The sequence below is a fragment of the Diadema setosum genome, chromosome 9 (assembly GCF_964275005.1).
Source record: "Diadema setosum chromosome 9, eeDiaSeto1, whole genome shotgun sequence".
Taxonomy (NCBI): domain Eukaryota; kingdom Metazoa; phylum Echinodermata; class Echinoidea; order Diadematoida; family Diadematidae; genus Diadema; species Diadema setosum.
This window is the reverse complement of record NC_092693.1, coordinates 38,877,045-38,898,458: the sequence shown is the minus strand read 5'-3', so window position 1 is coordinate 38,898,458 and position 21,414 is coordinate 38,877,045. Positions and strand designations below refer to the sequence as shown.

Here is a 21,414-nt window from a genome sequence, read left to right as displayed (position 1 = left end):
TTCACTTATGTGTGTGAGTACTAATATCCCAGGCTGAGCAATGTTCTACCATTTGACACAACAAATTCACATTGACTTCACCCTCAGTCATGCAAAACTTTTCACAATTTTTTTTTTGTTGTCAGAATGAGAGTATTCATTCATTTATTTTTTCCCTTTCCAACAGAAATCTTTCAACATGTATTTCCTTGAACAGGGTAGAAATGTAGTTTTTGGGTTGTTTTTCTTTGCTTGTTTGTGCACATCATATTGCCACATGTCAATTTGCATACAGACTTCAGCACAGTGCCATGGAATCCCAGAATAAAACTGAATAATGATATACAAGCATACAAGACCTTCTTTGATGAATCAGCACCATAGAGCTATGACAGAAAGAAAAGAAAGCTGTATAGAACCAGCTCTGTAGTACAATTGCTCAGACACGCTCTGCACGATTTCTCCAGTTTCCTTGGTCTACTCCATAAACGCCACCTGACAAGATTCGCACAAATCAGAAAAAAAAAACAAACAAACAAACATTGTGCTCCACCCCCATTTTGCAACACGTCTGTAGCTCATGATCCAGACTGGTTTCGACTTGGGCTGTTTTCACACGTACCGAGAGTGAGTAATTTGAATCACGATTCTAATAATGATCGCTAGAATCATAATTCAAATGACGCATTTTGGCCGTGTGTATGCAAACTGGAATCATAGTTCCAATCAGTCTGGAGGTGTTTTCCAATTACGATTCTTCAGAATTATGAATCAAAATGGTCTTGTGTGCAGATTGACCTCCAATCGTGTTTTGGGGGTGGAGCTTACCGTGGCCTTTCAACCACTTCCGCAGAAAAACTGCAATCTTCAAACGCTCGCGCTGCAGTATAGTCAGAACACACGCTACTTACTGCTCAAGGATGATTGATGAAAACTTGCAAAGAAGCCAAACCTCCTCTTCTCACTCTGAAATTCAAAACCACAGAATCCGCAAAGCCTTTCTCTTTCGTGTGTACGGACAATAATTCTAATCGTAACTGTAACTCAGCATTGCAATTACGTTTCTCACCCAGTGTGAAAACAGCCAGAGTGTTCTATATTTGCTGTACAGTCTGCCAAGACTATTTTAGGCACGAGTTACCATGACCCACATGTCTGGTAGACTGGAGATAACATATGAAATCGTCTGATTCTCACATCAGCAGCGAGTTAGCAACAAAATCTTAAAGGGATGGTATAATTTTGATTGAGATTTGGCTTCGGGGTTCAACATATTTGTGATATAATGAAAGACCTCTTGAAATATGAAAGAGATCCATACAGTTCTAAGAGGAATTTAAAGTTTATTTGATGAAAATTGGTTTGAAATTGCTGAGATATTCAGAAACAAAGAGGATACCTAATAAAAGATGGGACCCACCTTTTATTAGGATCTCTTTGTTGTACTTTGTTCTTGGATATCTCAGCCATTGAAAAAGAAAAACTCACAAAAAGTTAATATCTGAATCCCCATCTCAATCAAAACTATACCACCTCTTTAAAGCAACAGATTTTAAAAGCTCTCAAATAATTCATGGCCTGAAATCTTTTTATGCCATCAAAACTGAATCTGCTATAATTATTGAAAATTGATGTGAAGACTACCTTGAAAATATAAAAGAAAACCTTGATAGTGTGCATGAATGGGGTAAAGACATTAAAAAATGGTGCCTTACATAAAATAGAACACACATATATAGAGATATTAGGTATATTAATAGTACATTTTGTAGGATTTTCAAATATGAAATGAAATATAATAGTAATTACATAGTTGAGATTAGGACTGAAGACAGAGGACTAGTGATACAATTAACTTTGTCATTATTCAGACTGAATTCTGTGAACTATGAAGTTTTGATGCAATAGCAATTTTTGCAATCAAAATAATAATTATAATAGAATAATAATGATAATAATGACAATGATAATGATAATAATAATGATAATGATGATAATAATAATAATAATAATAATAATAATAATAATGATAATAATAATAATAATAATAATAATAATAATAATAATAATAATAATAATAATAATAATGATACATTACATTTGTAATGCACTTAATACAATGTTTCTGTGCGCAAAAGGGAAAAGATGAAAGGAAAAATGAAAAAGGAGAGATAACAGACAAGTCAAAATACAAGTAAGAATAACATTATTTTATGACATAAATCGAGTATGTACCAGTAAATACCAGTCTTCCCAATCTAATGAACTTTATGTTTAGTTTCAATCATCATCTGATCTCCAATTATTTTATTCAGTACTTATAAAAGTGATATCAAAATGGACAAGTGCCCTATCCCCATGGTTTTACAGACTCTTCTGATCGCTGCATGGAGGAATGTTCTTGTAAAAGCATTCTGACTCATTAGTTTTCAGACCATCATGTCGTCAATGTCTGTCTCTTAATATATTGGGTATCAATATTAACGACAGCTGGAGATTGGCAGATCATGTGAAGATCAAACTGGGATGAGAATGAAACCGAAGATGCCACATACCTTACGTGCCTGGACTGTTCACCTACGAACATAAATGTACATCCTATCAACGTGATACTTTGTCACAACTCTTCCGCCCAACCGCCTTATTCAGTGTCAACACATAACTCCAATTAATTGCCAGTCAAATACAACAAATATGAATACTAATTGACATCATTTTGCTAGCAAACATTTAAATTATTATTGCATACATTATTGGGTGATTGAAACATTTGGAGCTAAAGGGGAAAGAAAATGAATCACACAATTTATTTCCTTGTGTAAAGTTTAAAGTGATGTTTTTAAAGCGAGAACATTTTCCAACTGTGGTGATGAAAACTTTGTTGAAAGAGAAACATCAGCCATAAGGTGTAGTCACATTAGAATTGCTGTTGTAATAAATAGTATACCACTGTAATTTACATGGTACCATTCTCATTCATGAAATACCAGGTATTCTGGTAAGCGTTGTGCATGAACATAAAATATTTGTACATGTATTGGGAAGAGAAACAAAGTGTATTAGGTCACCTGAGAAATAGACTGCTGTATGATCAATGGTATTTATGACATGATTCACACTCAAATCCTGCATGCGTTTTTAGTGCAAAGTTTGAAATACAAGCCTAAATACCACAGTATTTTGTGATGTATTATGTGGTGAATTCGTTTTACACATTACAAAATACAGCAGTATTTTACTGATAATGTTATTGCACCTACAGTGTACTTATAAAAAGGAGTGGGTGTTCTCATTACTTGTGTATGAATGCGAGAATCTTCAAACTTGTGATATACTGTATGCAAAGTGATACAATGCATGTTCACATCGTGAAGAAATCATGCTTATAGTCATAGATAACCAAATTTATTGTCTTGATCACCTTAAAAGATTAGCGTCATTAACAGACAGTAACACAATCAGTCGTCTAAATGACAATGATGCATTATTTAGTTTCCGTGTATGTCTGAAGTGTGAATTGAATACATGTGTGAATCCAGAAAATATGTCAAAGTCACCAAATTTGCAAAACCAAGTTCAGCTCAAGCGTGCTCTCTGAAATTAATAAATTTGTCATTATGGCCTAGCATCCAGCTGAGGGCTATCCCATCATGCATATCGTTTCCTGCTGAAAGGAATATTCCGACCCAGTGAGAGATCAGTTGATAATGTTTGAAGGTCATCGAAAGTGCATCTCCAAGTAACTTCATCACATCTAATATAATTTCTTGAGTTGAGCAGAGTTATCTTTAAGTTTTTATTTGAAAAGCTGTATCTTTTGCATGAGATGCATAAATCCCACACAATGCTTCATTTTGCATCAATTTTAGGCATGATATAAGTTTTCTTTGCCAGGGGATTATGTGCGTCTTTGAAGCAAAATTAGTAATCAAAATCATTGTTCTCTTTCATGTCATCTCCATGTATACTGCAAAACATACTGCCAGCAACATTTGAAAAGCATTTTAATGCTACATTTTCAAAAGCAATACTGATTTTTTTTCTATACTTTCTGCCATGGTTTTCTGCCATATTTTATTTTATTTTTTTTTTTAGGGATGATATTCATTACCCCATATAAGATTACTGTTGTGGCTCTTGAGACAACTACCGTGATACAAGTGATGTACGTATACAAAAAATACTGCTAGTTTTTAAGTATGTGGATTAAAAACTTAAAGTCCGTTTATGTCTCCTCTGTTTTATCCAGAGATAGAATCATTTTCTTCCTGTTAATCTCCCAAGCTTTCTTGCAAACCTTTGAGATGTATTTTTCACTGTCCTTACGCAAATCTCATACACTACCAAGAGAACACCCTGACATGTATTTCGTGGCATACTGAGAAGCATTTTTTGTTCCCTTTTTGTGGCTTGGTCGATCATATGAATTTTCAGACTTTCATGTAATTTGTTTAATATGCATGTATGGAGATTTCATTATGTCAAGAAAGTTTCATGGAAATCACTCTAAAGAGTGTATAAATAAGAGCTTCAGTGGCTGTGCATGTCTTGTGGATTTGGCTTGTTAGCTGATGTATCCGTGGCTGATTGAACTTGATGCTTGTAAAGTGGAGATAATGGAGCAGAGATGTAGGGACGAGGAATGACAACATTCTAGAAATGCCACTGGCACTCTGAACAATCTCCGATTGAATGCTTCTCCCCACCAGACAGCTGCAGGTAAACAACAACAACAACATCAAGCAAACAGAGAAACCCAAAGAGTCATGTGACTAGAATGATCATTGCACCAGCTGGTTCTGGCATCACACATCTGCCAATTTGTGTTCCAGTTTTGTATACATTTGAGATGTCTTGTCTGGCCAATTCATTTGGATGTACGTGATACCTGGAAGAGTTTTCAAGAGACACATAAATTTTCTATCACTTTCTTTTGCAAAGGCATGTTGACAGAGTTGATACTCTATTGTATTTATAAGCCAGTCCCTTTGAAGTTTATTCGAGCAATTTTGTTCTCTTCACATGCAAAATACTGCTTTTATGGGAATAATATGATAATAAGTACAATGTTGGGATTTAAATGGGGCTAACTTCAGTGAAACTCACTGTGACATTCAGTTAGATTATAATGTAGAAAGACAGGAAGTAAAGTGTTGGGGTGATCCATATGAAGTGGCTAGGTTATACCAGATGATTTGATGGAAATATAACTACGTGGTTACATTTACCTGGCTGTTCTAGTAGCAGATCTGTGTAAATTTTGATGAATTTGGCATCAAGGGTCAGTAATGTCCTGTTGATATAAAGGTGATAAATCATACATAATTTTCTTTTACAACAAAAACATTTCATTACAAATATCCACTGTACTGTGTACTTCATAATGTACATGTAATGTAATATATAAAGAACACTATCCACCACCCTATTTTATGAAGAAATATAGTTTCCTTGATTTTGCAAGACTGTAACCTATTGCACTAACTACTATACCAGTACCACTTATATGAGGTATCTGCCCCCTCCCTGTGTGTTTCCATCACATAGCAGGTGTCTTTGGGAAAAGATTGATATACAGCTCAGTGCAGTGAAACACTCACCCTTCAATCAAGTTCAATCAAATAATGAAGATTCTCCGCAGTCCCTTCTCCCAGCAGGTTGACTTTTGATTACAGATTCAGTTCTAAAGCATAAGATACAGGAAAGACTCATACCCCTTTCCCGCTGCCCGTCTCGGTGAACCACCGAGAGGTTCCGCGGTGAATTCACCGGGGAACCTCTCGGTGAAAGTTTGAGTGCCGTCGTTTCACACTGCTCTCGGTGAAACTTTCCCCTAGACGGGTTTTCTGCTCGCAACGTGGGTGATCTTATGTACTTGAGTTTGTTGTGCATCTGCGATTTGGTTTTTTCGATCCCATGTTCAGCAAGTTTTCGGAGGAGGGACTCGTACGCGGCAGCGTCAGCCGACGTCCCGCTCAGTTCTTCGTTCACTGCTGCCTCGCTACGTACTCTCTCTTCGTCTTTGGTCCACACTCCAGGGGGGTGTTTCACAAAGCCGTTCTTACAGTTAAGAAGGACTTAAGTGCGACTGGTGATCAGTTCTTGTGCTGAATTATTGAGATTCTGATAAGTATAGCACGCAAGAACTGATCACCAGTCGCACTTAAGTCCTTCTTAACTTTAAGAACGGCTTTGTGAAACACCCCCCAGCCGTTTGCAAAATTCCCTCAAATTTCAACAGCACAAAACGTCAACGGATTTCTCCTGCACACTGTAAACCCAGCACTTGACGAGAAAAGCACAAAATACGAAAAAATCAAGCAAGAGGCGGACTGTATCAGACTTTACTGAAAGAGTTAAGAGCTAGACACTAGAGGAAGACGAAAAGGGAGGACGCATCAAATCGATCAAGTACACTGTAAACCTATACACGTATCAGCTTTGTATATGTATACACGGCGTACTAATTAAACAATACAATCCACAGCACGATGCAAAACAACGACATACAGTATGTAGTGTCGAGTGTACTAGTATGTTTACAAACACGAATTACTAGTACCCTGTACGTGTGGATTTGGGAGGTCGAGTGCGCGCTAGCTAGCTGAAAACGTGTGCATGACCAGAAACAAAACATGACCTTTGACATAATCTGCATATTTTCCCCGGTGTTTCACCGAGACAACCTTTCACGCTGGGCGCTCTCGGTGAACCACCGGGTGATTTCCCGTTGAACTATCGGAGTTTACCCAGGACGCTTCTCGGGTAAAAATTGCCCAAAATTTCATCGGTGTTTCACCTAGGCTTCCCCTAGGTTCCAACCGAGTGACCTTTCACACTGCGGGGTTCCCCGGATGCCCCCAGGTGCCCCCGGGGAAGATTTTCTTCAGCGGGAAAGGGGTATCAGTCATGCATCAGGAAGCCGTGTTAAAGTAATTAAGATGTACACCAAATGAAGGTTATACTCTCAGGGCGTCCAGTAAAAGCATGATTGCAAGCCCGTTCACACACACCCAAAATTAATGGTTTTCACAAATAATTGTGCATGGACGCAATAGAATCACTAATTACCGACATTTGAATCGCGATACAAAAATGAATCGATCTTCATTTTTCTTTTGCATTGTGTGTGAACACAGCATGGAAAAAAATGGAGTTACTTTAAAGGGATCAAATAGGTTTGGTTGAGACCTAATTTCAGGTTTCTAACATTTTTGGTGAGATAATGAAAAACCTCGTATGAAATATGAAAGAGCATGTAATTCCATGAGGAATTCCACATTTATTTGATGAAAATTGGTTTTGAAATGGCTGAGATATCCAAAACAGAGCGATTGTAATAAGTGTGGGACCCACACTTTATTACGATTGCTTTGTTTTCCTTTGTTTTTGGATGTTTCAGTCATTCCAAACCCGATTTTCATCAAATAAACTTTGAATTCCTCTTAAAATGGTATGCTCTGTACTATTTCATGAGTGTTTTCTTGGCATCTCGCAAAAAGCCAATTCTCATCTCCACCAATACTGTACCATCCCTTTAATCCCACAATGCAACACACGCCATACTAGGTCTGACTTGTAGCACTTGTCATGTTGAGATGAATTGGTTTGAGGAGATGAGGGTTCCCAGGGTCATGCTCTGGTAATTGTTCAGGCATGCACAATTCTGAGATTTAAAGTTAATTGGCATACGTGCGAATTAGTGTTTTGGCCATGTGTGAATGGTAGCAATAAAATCTATTAACTTCACAATGGAAAAACAGATACTAGTAGTTCATGTGTGAATGGACCTTGTGTGTTTATTAACAAGAGTTCTGATCATATGACTAGTGTAGCTGTAAGTCCACTCTTTGCAGTCAGTAATGTCCACTCAGCTGTAATGGAGCACTGACCATAAATTTTGGTGTTAGCAGAGATGTGACAGATCATCTAAAGAGATTTATACCCCTTTCACATTTAAAGGTAGGGGATACCTTTTACAGACCTCCAAAAATGTAGCAAAACATTAAATATGAACCTCAGGGGACTTGTTTAGGCCACTGCTGAGAAATTTGGAAGTCAACAGTTATCTACAGTTTGAATAATGCACAAAACTCAACTACTCAGAAGTTCTGTGTGTCAGCCACACTTAAGCCTTTTTGTTGCAGTCTTCTGTATCTTTCTTATCTGTAAACACAAATCTAAAAGTATAAGAGCTGATGTAATAACATATAGAGTGTGTGGCAAGAATGTATATAGAGATGTTTGTAAGTTTTGATGAACTTTCTTCACAAAATATACATGATGGACACATATGCAGTGCATGGGTCTGCAAAGGTAGCCTAGTAATGTACTGGAATATTTACAGTGAGCCCCGAAAAAAATTAAATTCAAAATCTAACGGTCAAAAAATGTACTTAATGTTACCTTCCACTTTCAATACTTTATGGGAGTTTCTAAAATGATACTCTCTTCAGCATACCACTGTATTTATACAACTCTTCATTTAAGGCATGCAAATGGATTCCCTACCTTTAAGGGGGTGATATAGTTTTGGTTGAGAGGGAGCTTCAAGTTTCCAACTCTTTTTGTGAGATAATGAGAAACCTGTTATGGAATATGAAGGAGAATATAATTCTAAGGGGAATTCAACATTTATTTAATGAAAATTGAATTTGAAATAGCTGAGATATCCAAAACAAATCAATCTTAATAAAAGGTAGGACCCACAGTCAAAGATTTTTTTTTTTTCCTGTTTTGGATATCTCAGCCATATCAAAACTGATTTTCATCAAATAAACTTTGAAATCCTCTTAGAATTATATGCTTTTTAATATTTCAAACATGGCTTCTATATATCTCACAAAAAGTTAAAAGCTGGATCCTCATCTCAACCAAAAATATACCATTGCATGTGAGATGCTCTCTCTGGCAGGAAATTCTACAGCAATGTGTGATACCATAGAAGTAAAATAAAGAATTTTACAAATCTTCCATTTTTGGAGTGTATGTATTCCCTTGATCTCTTACTGAGCAAGTATTTCTATGCCTCATACATTGTTGTATGTCTATGACATCATAATTGATGACGTATAAAGCCTCTGCAGTGCATTTTGCTATATTACAGGTCGTCTGTGAAATTCTTTGTGAAAAAACAGTAATATTGCAAATTAAGTCTGAGTATATGTGCCTGAAATATATCTGATTGTCTATCACACCATTGCTTGTCAATTATTATATACGTTGCCAGTGCAGTTATTTTGCTGGGTATTGAAAAAGCAAGCCCAGCTCTAATGTCTGTGCATGGGGCTCTTTCCAATATTGTATGCAGAGTTTTATCCATCGGTCAGCTTGTTTAGCTGAATCTGACACTGGAATGGAAATGCATGTATCGTTATTGCTAGGCAACATATGGCTGCTAGCTAGTCCCCTCCTTTTATCAATGAACGCAAAAGCAGCTGCTCTTTAAGCTGCATTTACAAGGCCCATTCCCACATAAAGAATTCATAATTTTTGCATTGTGTTGCAAAATCAATGTCTGAAAACCATTGATTTTGGTGTGTGTGAACATTGCTACGAATTTGGAGTACCTCATATCAGAATGTGGCATTTCTATTTTTTTTTTCAATAGATACAATACAAAAAGAGAATCTATCAAACTAGATATAAAATTTTGGCATTAATATTAATTTGACAAGTGTGTGTTTGTTATATAACTGAAAGATAATGGCACCTGTAACTTTTTTCTAGTAACATTATACCCATGTCAATTGAGATGGTTGTGAGCATATTGTATTGTTTACTGCAAGTTACATAATTTTTTGTTCTTGCCATAAACTAGATTTTGGGGTAGATGAAAAGTTGCTGTATCAGCCATACCCAGATTGAGATACTTTTTATCAAAGTAATGGCTCGTTGGTGAAGCCACACTATGGCTTTAACAGAACACGGCACCATCTGGTATATTTCACTCTAGGTTAAGGGCAAAGATATACACGTGTCTGATCAGACGGCAAACAGCAGGACTGAAATTTGCCAATGAATGTTTGCTCCAGACAATTTCTGTGCAGCATTTTTTTCAAAACTTTTTTTTTTTTTCACTCTACCTCTGGTCTATTATAGCTGTTTGCTGCACTTTTGATGCTTGTAGAGGTACATACCTTTTTTATTTCATGGTAGAATGATTCAGAACTGGAACCTAAAAAAAAAAAAAAAAAAAAAGCTTTCCATTCCTATCGAGTTGATTTTACACATTGAGGCTCTCCACACTGTATGTAAAATGATACAATTCATGATGTTATGGGACTTAAAACTCACAAATAACACCTGTCTGCCGTGTGTTGGCGAATATAATGTGCATCGATGTGTACACGTCGTCTGTAACAGTTGACTCCAGTCGAAATTCTTTGGCAGTGTATGTATTTATGCAGAAATCAGTGATAAATCTGTACATAGTTTGTTGCAGGGATTCTCAAATATATGTAAGCTGGGCCAGCCCTTTCACTTCATGGTATATCCATGATACAGGGTCTTTAACCCATTGAGGACTAGTCCTCAGTATACTTAGCAGGTGCCTATGGAAATGCTTATTATAAGCAAAAATCAACTCCTCAAAGGGTTAAGACAAAGAGTATTTCTGCTTTCCTTTGAGGTTATCACCATTGAGGCACAGTCTGCCATTGTGATAAAAAAGGAAAAAAGTTTGTTTGACGCCAGTAATATCATAAATTTTGATGATCAGTTAACTCGCCCTTCTTTCTTCGTAATTATGCGCCCGAAATATAATGACGGTTTCTGTCGGTTACGCAATCACTTCTCAAATATTTTGTGTCGTGCCACGTGGTAAAAAGATGCAGGTATATCACCAGTAGCTGATAGGGTGGTACTACTCCAGTCATGAAAGTCTGTCCCCTTGTCATGGGCTCACTAAAAAGCCTATTTTAGTTGAGACCCCACATAATAATTTGCAAGTGACCGAAATTAGTTTCCTGCCAACCTCTCAATTTAATCTTTGAATAGTGAGAATGCTTGTTAAAAGTCCTTGTAGACAATAACAAGAGCAATTATAATAGCAATAGCAGCACTGCAGTGCCCGAGGTTAAACATGGGCTCATGACCAACCAACATATAATACCAGTATTCCCTTTTAATGAAGCAATTCGTACAGACCTGTAGGTTCATTGGTCCGTCATACAGTGGTGAGTTTGAGACATATTTTTGTAAAAGAGAAGAGATATGTATCTCCAAAACTATTCTAGGGATTTAGATAGCTTACAGCATTCCAGGGTAGAAAACTGTTCATTGTTGTTTGCCAATGGGATGTTTGTTGATATGACTTTGGGATAAAAAATATGTGACCGGGATCAGAAATATGTGACCGAAATCCACGTATACTATCCTTTTATGAGGTCGCAATGCAGAAAGGTGCAGTCTGATGTGGCATTGTAGTCAGCCTGCTTTTTAGTCGCAGGGTAGCATTCATTGCATGGGGTAAGAGTCAGCGACAGCATTTTATCAAACAAACCCTGTGTCAATAAAGTCTTGTGAGTGGGTGTTTAGACACACTTTTTATAACCACAGCAGCAATTCAGTTCATTGAGATTTCTCTGTCAATATGTGTTATATTGGAGCTTCTTGCAGCTTGCTTTACTATGTGGACTTTTAAAGAATTATGCATTGTAACCACTGGGAAGCTTTAGATTGAAAGTTTCTACAGGGGTTAGCTGGGAGTTCAATAAGCATGAGGGAAAAAAAAGAGTCTTATATAGCTTGCATAAACAGACAAAATAGCTGAAAGAACGCTCGCCCATGTCAATACATCAGTGCTCTATTTTAACCATTTCATTGAAACACATCATTCAGCAGATTTTCTGCAAACTTTGCAAATTTGATGATACCTGACTATAAATTTTGTATTTCAGTATGGAGTATCAACTGAACCACTGTTCTACATTATAGTGTGAACATTTTAGATGAATGTCAAACACAATTGCGCAGTCTCAACTTTGGTGCAAATTGTGGCTAACTGGCAATAGTTCTAGCCCATTTAACATTATATCCCATTTAACATGATGTCATTAGTGTCAATGGGAAGTGTGTCAAATGCTTTTTATTATGGAATAGAATGCTATTAATGCCAATAAAATAAATATTAACTTTGTGATCATATTTGCTAGAGTTTTATTTCACTTTCATCCTTATTGTGCTAACAGCATGTCATATTATTTCACAGAGTTTCCAGCATCTTCATGCTGTGAGAGCCATTTAACTTTATGTTGTAATCCATCATTAATCCTAATCATCCAACTATAGGCACACAAAACTAAAAGTCTAATCTCTTCATGCTTGAAGGATTTAACAAGGATTTGTACCACAGTGCTCCCATATGCACATGTCATGTACATCACTACAACACATTTAAGTGCAAAAAGTTTGAATACTTCACGTATTATTCACTGTACCTGTAGGTGAGTAGGCAATGTGTGTTGTAGTTGCATGCAGTAGGTTTATCATACAGCATGAAATGAAAAACAAAACAACAAAACAAAAACAAATTTCAACAAAATGAAATTTTCACTGCAGAATGAGGTTTATTATGTGTGTTTTAGATGAAATGTATCAGTCAGTGTATTTAGCCGCCTTTACTTCTGCACTGGTATCACATCATAATGCAAATGTGTGAAAATGCCCACCACAAAATATTCCACATTTTTGTTATCTACAATACAGATGTTTGGTTGAAAACACTGCCGTTTTGTGGTATTTAATACATAAATTGTCATATTTTAAAGGCACGACATCATAATCATGTAAGTACAATCATTTCTTCCTAAGATTGTATCATGAATTGCATGTGTTTAGAGATAATGTGGACTTTTACATCTGCCAAAGAGTAAATTTTGATGAAACTGAATATGATACACGTACTTCAAAAAGATATTTTCAGCATAAATTTACTTTTTGGAAGAAAATATGGATTTCTGCCAAAGAGTAAATTTTGATGAAAATGAATATGATCTTTCAAAAAGATATTTCCAGAATAAATTTACTCTTTGGCAGAAATGTGGATTTCTGCCAATGAGTAAATTTTGATAAAAACGAATATGATCCTTCAAAAAGATATTTTCAGCACAGGAGCAGAAAAGATCCCTTCTGCACAATATGCTACTGCCGAGTGTCCTTGCATAGTATAGTGTGCAGATTCAATGGTTGTTAATCTCTCCTTCTAGAGATGTTTTGTCGCTGACGCTTTCTCCGCCCTCGGCCTCCTATATGCTGTCTGCTGCATAATAAGGCAGGAAAATCTGCAAAATCCAGTTTCCACCCCCAGATTTGACCTCCCGTACCAATGTCGCTGCCCCTGCCATTGTCCGAAGCGGACAAAGAGTTCGAAACCTTTAAGACGCAGTCTGTATCAAATCAACGCACACACTATTCTCTGCTCAAGCTGTTTGCATTAATTTTTTTTTTCAACTACAAGGGTCATCCATATACAGTGTATGCCACATATGGGTTTCAGAGTCAATGCAGCAAACTACTGCTATGTTACTGTATGATTATGATTGTATTATGTTAAGAAGTATGTGTGCATGTGTACATACAATCATGTTAGGTTATATACTTGAAATGAGAGTTCTGCAAATACAGCAACATTGAATAAAAGATCCATACCACCACATAAAAGATCCATACCACCACATAAAAATTTGTTGGAATGAAGGTGAAAATACTAAATAGGGTATTTTATAGACAATTTTAAGTGAATTGGATTCTTCCAGCGGTAATGCAGACAATTTTTATTAATGCAAGGTTAAAGTTCAACTCTAATGACTATGTACATAGTCTGACTGTTTTCTCAACTATAAAATTTGCACACTGTTGTTTGCCTAAATACATGAAGGTTGGACCATACTGCAAATACTTCCTTACTATATGATTCATTTATTGAAGGGTAAGGAATATCAAATGCAATATCATTGATAGTATTGGCTCATACATCATAAATGTCATCCTACCAGTTATGATATTTTAGCTTTCATATCATAGTGTGCTTGTACATGACTGTCTTTCTCTCTCTCTGTTTGATATGTTAATGAATGTATCAATCTGTCCATATATTTTAATTCATCTACAGATCAACCTGTATATGAGTGTATATCCATGTGTGTATTCTAGTTTCACAATGCCACGTTTAAGCAGGGCTCGACATTAAGCAGTGGCCCGGGGTCACTAAAAATTAATGTTGGGCCACCAAATTTCCAAAAAGGCTATCTTGTGGTGGCCTGATTGGGCACTTGAGATTCAAAATGGATTGTTATGTTTTGTGTATTTTGGGACACTGCATTTCTTTTTCAAGCCATCAAAATTTCAGATTTAAAGATTTTAGTGGTCCAAATAGGCCACTGGAGAGAGAGAGAGAAAAAAATAGTGTCAAGCCCTTTTAACCCATTAAAGACTAGTCCTGGGTATACGTGGTACTCGGCAGGTGCACTGCAAAAAGTCCGGTGTTAAATATGAAACACCGAGCTGGTGTTCAATTTCCGGTGCTCATTCATGGTGTTAGATTAACACCTCCGGGTGTCATTTCAAAATTTAAAACTGTTTTTTGAATAGTTTCTTAGTTACTGCACTTCTTGTTGATTTTGAACTTCAACAAAAAGATAAAGAATTTTCCGATAAAGCACTTACTTTTTGAAAAAACGTGTAAACACATTTACACCACAGTAACACCAGTTGGTGTGGTCTCCTATTGAAGCTGGACGGGTGTTATACCATTGAAATTAACACCACCAATATCAAATCAACACCATGCGGTGTCATTATTGAATTAACTCTAGCCCAGTGTCAAAAGTATCACCAGCCACAGTGTCAAATTAACACCACGAAGTGCCAGGTGAACCCTTTTTATCACCATCACAATACATTTTCTACACCTGTGGGTGTGGTCCGCTATTGAAGCTTGATCGGTGTGAGATTTAACATCCGTGGTGTTAAATCTAACACCGATGTTTTTACAGTGTGTCTATAGGAAATGTGTGCTATAGCAAAATGAGCTAGTCCTCAAAGGGTTAAGAAGGAAGCTCTCTCATCTCAGCCTTCTTTCAGTGCCATCAAGGTGTTGCTACAGGAAATTGCCAGTGGCATCAAAATACAGGTCAAAATGTACTGCAGACTGCTTCAACAATTTAGCAGTCAGAAACTTCAAGGTCTGAACCAAAATAACAAGTTGCATATCCACTAGTGTCAAGTCACTATATCTAAGGGTTGTGTATATCACCATAAGCTGTAGTATTTGTTCTGTGTAATACATCAGATTCCAGCTTAAGTAACAAAAGTCTCATTCACTTTTTATTTCCCCCCCCCCCCACACACACACACTTCATCAGCATTAGTCCAATGTGAGCTATTACTGATGCCAAGGATCACAAGCTTTAAAAGTGCAGTCACATTTCCTTGGGATTTCCTGAGATGTTTTGTTGTGGAATGTCTCAATTTGTAGGACTTCCCAAGTATAGAACTCCTGAATATTTGTGCATCTTTTCTTCCAATAAGGTGGTTAAACACCCACAATGTCATGTACAAGGGTGTAATCTGGGCACACTACCTATAAGACCAACTCAACAGTACAGTAAACCAATGATCTGTGATTTGGTGTGCTGGATCTTTATGAGAAGGACTTGTTCTTTCATTTTTGTAAAATATGAAGATTTTCAGCAAACTGAAAGCCCAGGTTTACGAACAATTCTATCCAGTAACGTAAAGGGGAAATGAAATCACAGATAAAAATCACAGATAAAAGTAAACTAAATGAAAAAAAGAATTATCAAATTAAATCATTATTTTCATAATCATCATTATTATCATCTTCATTGTTTTGTTTCTAATGAAAGGGTCCTCACTAATGTTGATTATGTCCATCAGCAAAAAAAGTTTATTTTTTTGCCCATCTGAAAAGCTATGGATGTTTGTTTGCTTCCATGCAATATATCCAGCAGATGGCAATGCACATGAAATCAGTACAAATACAACATATGAAAGCATGTGGATCATATCCACATCAGTGTATTCATCATTACCTAAAAATTCATCCACAATTTATGGAGACAGACTTTTTTTCAACATATAATCTAATTTAAAATATATCAGTTTTTTTTTCCTGTCTTGTTTTTATGCATCCTCACAGATCATGTGTGCAATCAATGTCTCGTGCGAATAGAATTTGTGCAGCTTTCCATGTTTTCACTAAACATGCATATTGCTCTTCCTTTGCCAGTTTGGTGGGATTGAAGCTTACATGTAGCTCAAGCTATATTGATAACTTCAAAGCTGTGTTTGTTTGTTTGAGTATACAAACAGCTTGAGTATGTATTTGTCTTGTCATAAATCGATGTCCCTGTGAAATGCATTTTACGTTTGCTTATGTTCTTTTCCTCAACAGGAATATGTTGAATTTGTCAGACACAAGAAAAAAGGCAGAAAGCCCAGAGATGGTGAAAAACAGGTATATTTCTTTTTAATCTATTTGACTTCATTTCACTGGGTTTTGGTGCTCTGCATATATTATCCATCTGGTTTCCATGAGCTCATCTCAAGGGAGAATTTAAAGCATCTCTGCTGTTATTCATGACTGTTATAATGGTCACCATTAGTCTTCCTCTCTTCTGTCAATATCAGGATGAAATTTGCTTCTAGAAAAATCATTTCAGATGATTAATATTGATAACATTTGACAGTGATTTGGAAACCATGATAATGATGCGCACATTGCTTTCAGTGTCTACCACCCAACAGGTGCCGGAGGCATTCTGTATTTGGGTTGTCCGTCCATCCGTCTATCAGTCCATCTGTTTGTTCATTTGTCTGTCAATCCATCCAAATATTGTTATTGCAATTAAAGTAAAATCTCTTGATAGATTTTCTTTGTGCCTGGTTCAGGCATGCTGCATATGATGTATATAAAATTATGCTGATTAGATTTTGGGCAGAATCCCTCAAGGTTCAAGGTCGCTTACCTGTAGCCAAAAGTGACATTTTGTGTGGTAATTTCATCTATGAATTTCTGACGATAATATTTTGTAGGAAGTGTAGAAATGTGTGCTGGTCGTAGATAGCAAAATTGTGAAACACTTTTAATTTACAATTTTACTCGACACATATACTGTGCATGGGGCTAGGCTTGAACTCAAAATGATAAGAGAACAGAAATCTGTTGAACCTTGTTGATGCTTGCATTGTATGATAGACATTTGATTAAATGAAATGCATCTTTAACATATCACAAGATAACTACCAGTTTAAGAGAACATTGCGTAATAAGACTGAATCATTATGCCCAACAGAGAGAAATTTCTTGATGGATCTATCTAATCATGTAAATAATGCTTTCAAAAGTAGGAGTAGATACCACTCATTTCTATCAAATTACACTTATGCTTTATAGATTAAGTTTGCACATTTTTCAGATAATCATACATATGGTCTAATCAGTCATGCGTGTATGAGGACAAAAGATTAATTCCACAGATAAGATGTGTGGAGAGTTTCGTTATGTAAGCATCTGTAGTAGTCGGCTTTTCATAGAGATTTAGACTGGTTGGGTACATTGCTTGCTTCACCTTCCTTTGCATTTATCATATATACCTCCTCTGATTACATGTGTTGTAGATATGATAGGAGTCAGGTAAGGTATCCTCAGAGCAGTTTTGAAAACAGAGCAGTATTTGAACGTATAGACAGTATAAAGAATAACAGCAGAGAACTGTTGCAGACAGTGTATCACATTAAAAAAAAAAGAAGGATCATGAACAAGGACTGAGTGATAACCATTATTTGTCATCATGAACAATAATCTCGGCAACAAATATCCATGAAACTTCAGTATTTAAAATGCCTCAAGACCATGTTAATTTTACAAGATACTTGGTTGCATTTGACCATGGGAACCCCCTCTCCCACAACTGTACTTTTTTGTGTGTGTACTTTCCCCAGATGGTACATGGGCTTTGGTTTAGATATTTATCAAAGTATCCATCTCTATTTACAGGCATGACAAGCTTCACAAACAAAATTATGATTTATTTATGCCACCACATTGATATCATATCCCGGCACTTTACCTGCTTATATATATTCAGCAAATCCCTTTCCCTCTAATGATATGTAGCTGCTTGTCACATCAGAATTCAGCGATTCATTTAAATCCAGCCAGAATTAGGTAGATTAGTTCACAAGTGTAGACATTTCCTGTATAATCAGAGATTTGGGTGTTCAAGCGATGAAAAACAACCTGTGCTTATACTATGCATTTAATCTAAAGGCACTCCCATCTGTATATTATTGGTGTTAGAGTTTCATGAAATGCACATGTTATAGACTACAGGTGTAAATGAAAGTGGGTGATGCTGCATATTCTAAAGGCGTCCATTATCTTTATTCCCATAGTGAAAGTTAATTATGCTCTTTTGTCTTTTAGTCAAAAGAATAATTTAATATCAATGTTTAGCTATATACCCAGTGGTTCACTGTAATTTAGAGATAATACAGTACAGTTTATGGTTGTGTTTCTCAGCATATCAGTTGTTCTGAGAACAAATTAAGAAAAAAGAAGAGAAAACACAAAGTTTTGGTTCAGGATGGTAAATGTGTTTTGAATATTGACTCTAGGCCCTGTATTTTCAATTTTGAAAGTTTGATACTAGATGTGAAATTGGAAGTTGACTTTTAGGCCTATGTTATGAGCTTGTTTGAAGTCAATGATCATAATACACACACCAACCTCTCATATGAACCAAATCATCTCAAGAACTCTGATTTTGTATAGATTAGAAATATGGTAATGTGTAAGTATGTTTGGTTAAAACCACCACAGAAATATCAAAATTTGTAAATTAGACTGATGGTACATGTCCATCAAAAATCTTTATTTAAGTTTTAGATTTTGGAGACTGGTTACAAGTTTATGACACCTCAGAAAATGTGAATATTTTTGTTTACAAGGTGACAAACATGGTTATGAAATGATGGGATTATGTAATGATTGTAAAGCTGTTTTTTTTTTTTATGCAAGATACTTATTTGTCTTTTTTTCCCTCAGCACTTATATTTTGGAATTTGGTCATTTGAGAAACTTTGCCTTTACTTGCATAGGATAAGTCCTTATCAGACCATTTTGAAATTTTGTTGTTTTAGAAATGTTACCTTCACATTTATAGATAGGGGTTTTTCACATCACTGTTAAATTGAAGACAAAATGCTGAAATTTCAAGAATGCTTTCCTCAAATCATGCATGAGCCATATATGAATTTTTATTTATTTTTTTCAAAATACTCTTATAGTGCTAAATCGTCACAATAGAGACTTTTGTCAGTGGTGAAAGTAGCCATAATTGTGTTTGTGCATAGAGAAAGCAAAATATGAACAGGTGATGGTCTTATGCTGATTAACCATGAGTCATTTAATAAATTAAATTAGGAAGAGTAAAATTTGAAAGGAACTATTCAGAAGAGAATAAATTTGATGTAGTCACAATGCTCCTTTTGGCAAACTTTGAAACGCTTTATAGTGATATGAACGCTCAGTCTCACTCGGACCAAAAAACCCAAAACACATTGAATCATTAACTTGTCTGTTGCAAAGGGTCAGTGATTGTTTTATTAACTCTACACCAATATTGAGTGAGCTTTCTTCTGACATATAGCCATTTTTTACATACTGTATTTACCCCTTCCCTCATAAAAAAAGCACATAGCAATGTCTTCACATGTTTACATTTGGTGTCAATGTACTTATTGTTCAGTATGAGATCTTATAATATGCTTAAAAATTCTAAATCAATAAGTCAACAAGTTTTAAATCAGTACAATATAGTTGGTATACCTAACCTCATCACAAGGTCCAAGCCCACAAGATTCTACCGTTTCTTTCGTCTGTCCTCTCCTCATTTTTTCTTTCCTTCCCATAATTCCATGTTGCCGTTCATAAATTTCACAGAAGACAGAGCAGGTGCGTGTGACTACGTGTGACTACTATTTTTGCCTTCACCCTCCCATCCCACAAACCATATGCCTATTGGTCATGCTGCCATCACATTTTCTGCATGAAATCTTTGTATGTCGTGCTTTTACTTTGATTTCAGCAGCATACATCGTCTGAAAATACATGGTTGTTCTTTTCTTCCAGGAGCTATTACTTGTACCATGTTTGCTTTTTCACTGTCCATAAAAGTTACTGCACTATTTGAGTTTGTTAACTTCATGAACTTCTTCTCATTTGTAGTCTCCTCGAGACAGGAGTTTTGTGTTGACATACAAAGTCATGCTTCACATGTATGGGTTGCATTATTTGTGACTTGGCACTTGATTGTATAAAAGTCATTCAGTGTTGCAACGATATGACTTGCAGTTTCTTCATTTCCACAGGCAGGAGTTCAGTTGTATACATACCCATATATTGATTCTCCACTTTTGCCTTTCATAATAAAGCTTCAAATCACACTTTTCTGCCTTGTTTTTGCCAATTACTATCATTTCATCTCCGTTTTTTCCATCACAGATCAGTAAAATTGACCTTCATATGTTCACAACTTAATTTAAAGTCCAGCTCTTCTTTTTCTTTACGTGAGAATTTATTATTATTATGATTATTGTTAGTATTTATGGGCAAGTTATCTAGACTTTACAACAGAATTTTGTTCTTTCCATAAATCCCATTCTAATTCTTCATACACAAAACTCCCATGAGCCATGATAAAAAAAAAAAAGGAAGATACAGCCATATAAAATTTATCAGGTTTCAGGTCATATTTGTTGGCATCATAGGAGCTGTCACCCTTCACCCTCACCCTTTCACGAACAATGATGGAAAATATTGCAGTAATTCAGGTTCCAAAGATCATTTTGTAGACAAAACTGCATCCTTCAGAAATTTGTACACATATTTAAAGAGTATGAAAAAGAATAATGGCGTGGTAAGAGTTTTGGCATCGCATAAGCTGTGTCGTCATGATGCATTGAGAATATTCAGCTGACCAACGCTAACTTGCAGATGAAAAGACAAAACAAACTTTCTTTCTTTTTGTTGCACTATTTACAATTAACACTCTCCCATATTTTCCCCTAGATCCACTGTCATTTCGAAGTTGCCTTTGAGTGCTTGATGTGTAATCTTAATTGTTTATAGAAGATTCTGTTTTTCTGATGTGTCATGTTTGTATGAATAACACAAAAAATGAGGATGCTTCCTAAACTTTTGCTATTAACTTTCCATTCCTTTTTGAAATATATGTCACTGCAACATAATTTGATTGCATGTGTCTGTCTTTTGTTATGAAGGGGTTTGCTTCAAACCTGCTTCTCTATCTCATGCTTATTCCAACACTTTTTACTCTGCTTTTATTTTGTAATTGTTAGCTCATTTTACTCTGCTTGGTCTAGACTGCTATTTTGCTTTTATTTACC

At 35.9% G+C, this 21,414-nt stretch overlaps 1 protein-coding gene across 1 annotated transcript in view; it reads left to right on the top strand.

The window, feature by feature from the left end:
• LOC140233386 (piezo-type mechanosensitive ion channel component 2-like) overlaps nt 1–21,414 on the top strand; it is a 122,372-nt gene that overhangs the window by 22,638 nt on the left and 78,320 nt on the right. The window contains exons 7-9 of the mRNA XM_072313492.1: nt 11,236–11,244; nt 16,397–16,459; nt 19,949–19,960. Of these exons, the coding sequence (XP_072169593.1) occupies nt 11,236–11,244; nt 16,397–16,459; nt 19,949–19,960 (84 nt within the window). The remainder of the gene's footprint in view (nt 1–11,235; nt 11,245–16,396; nt 16,460–19,948; nt 19,961–21,414) is intronic.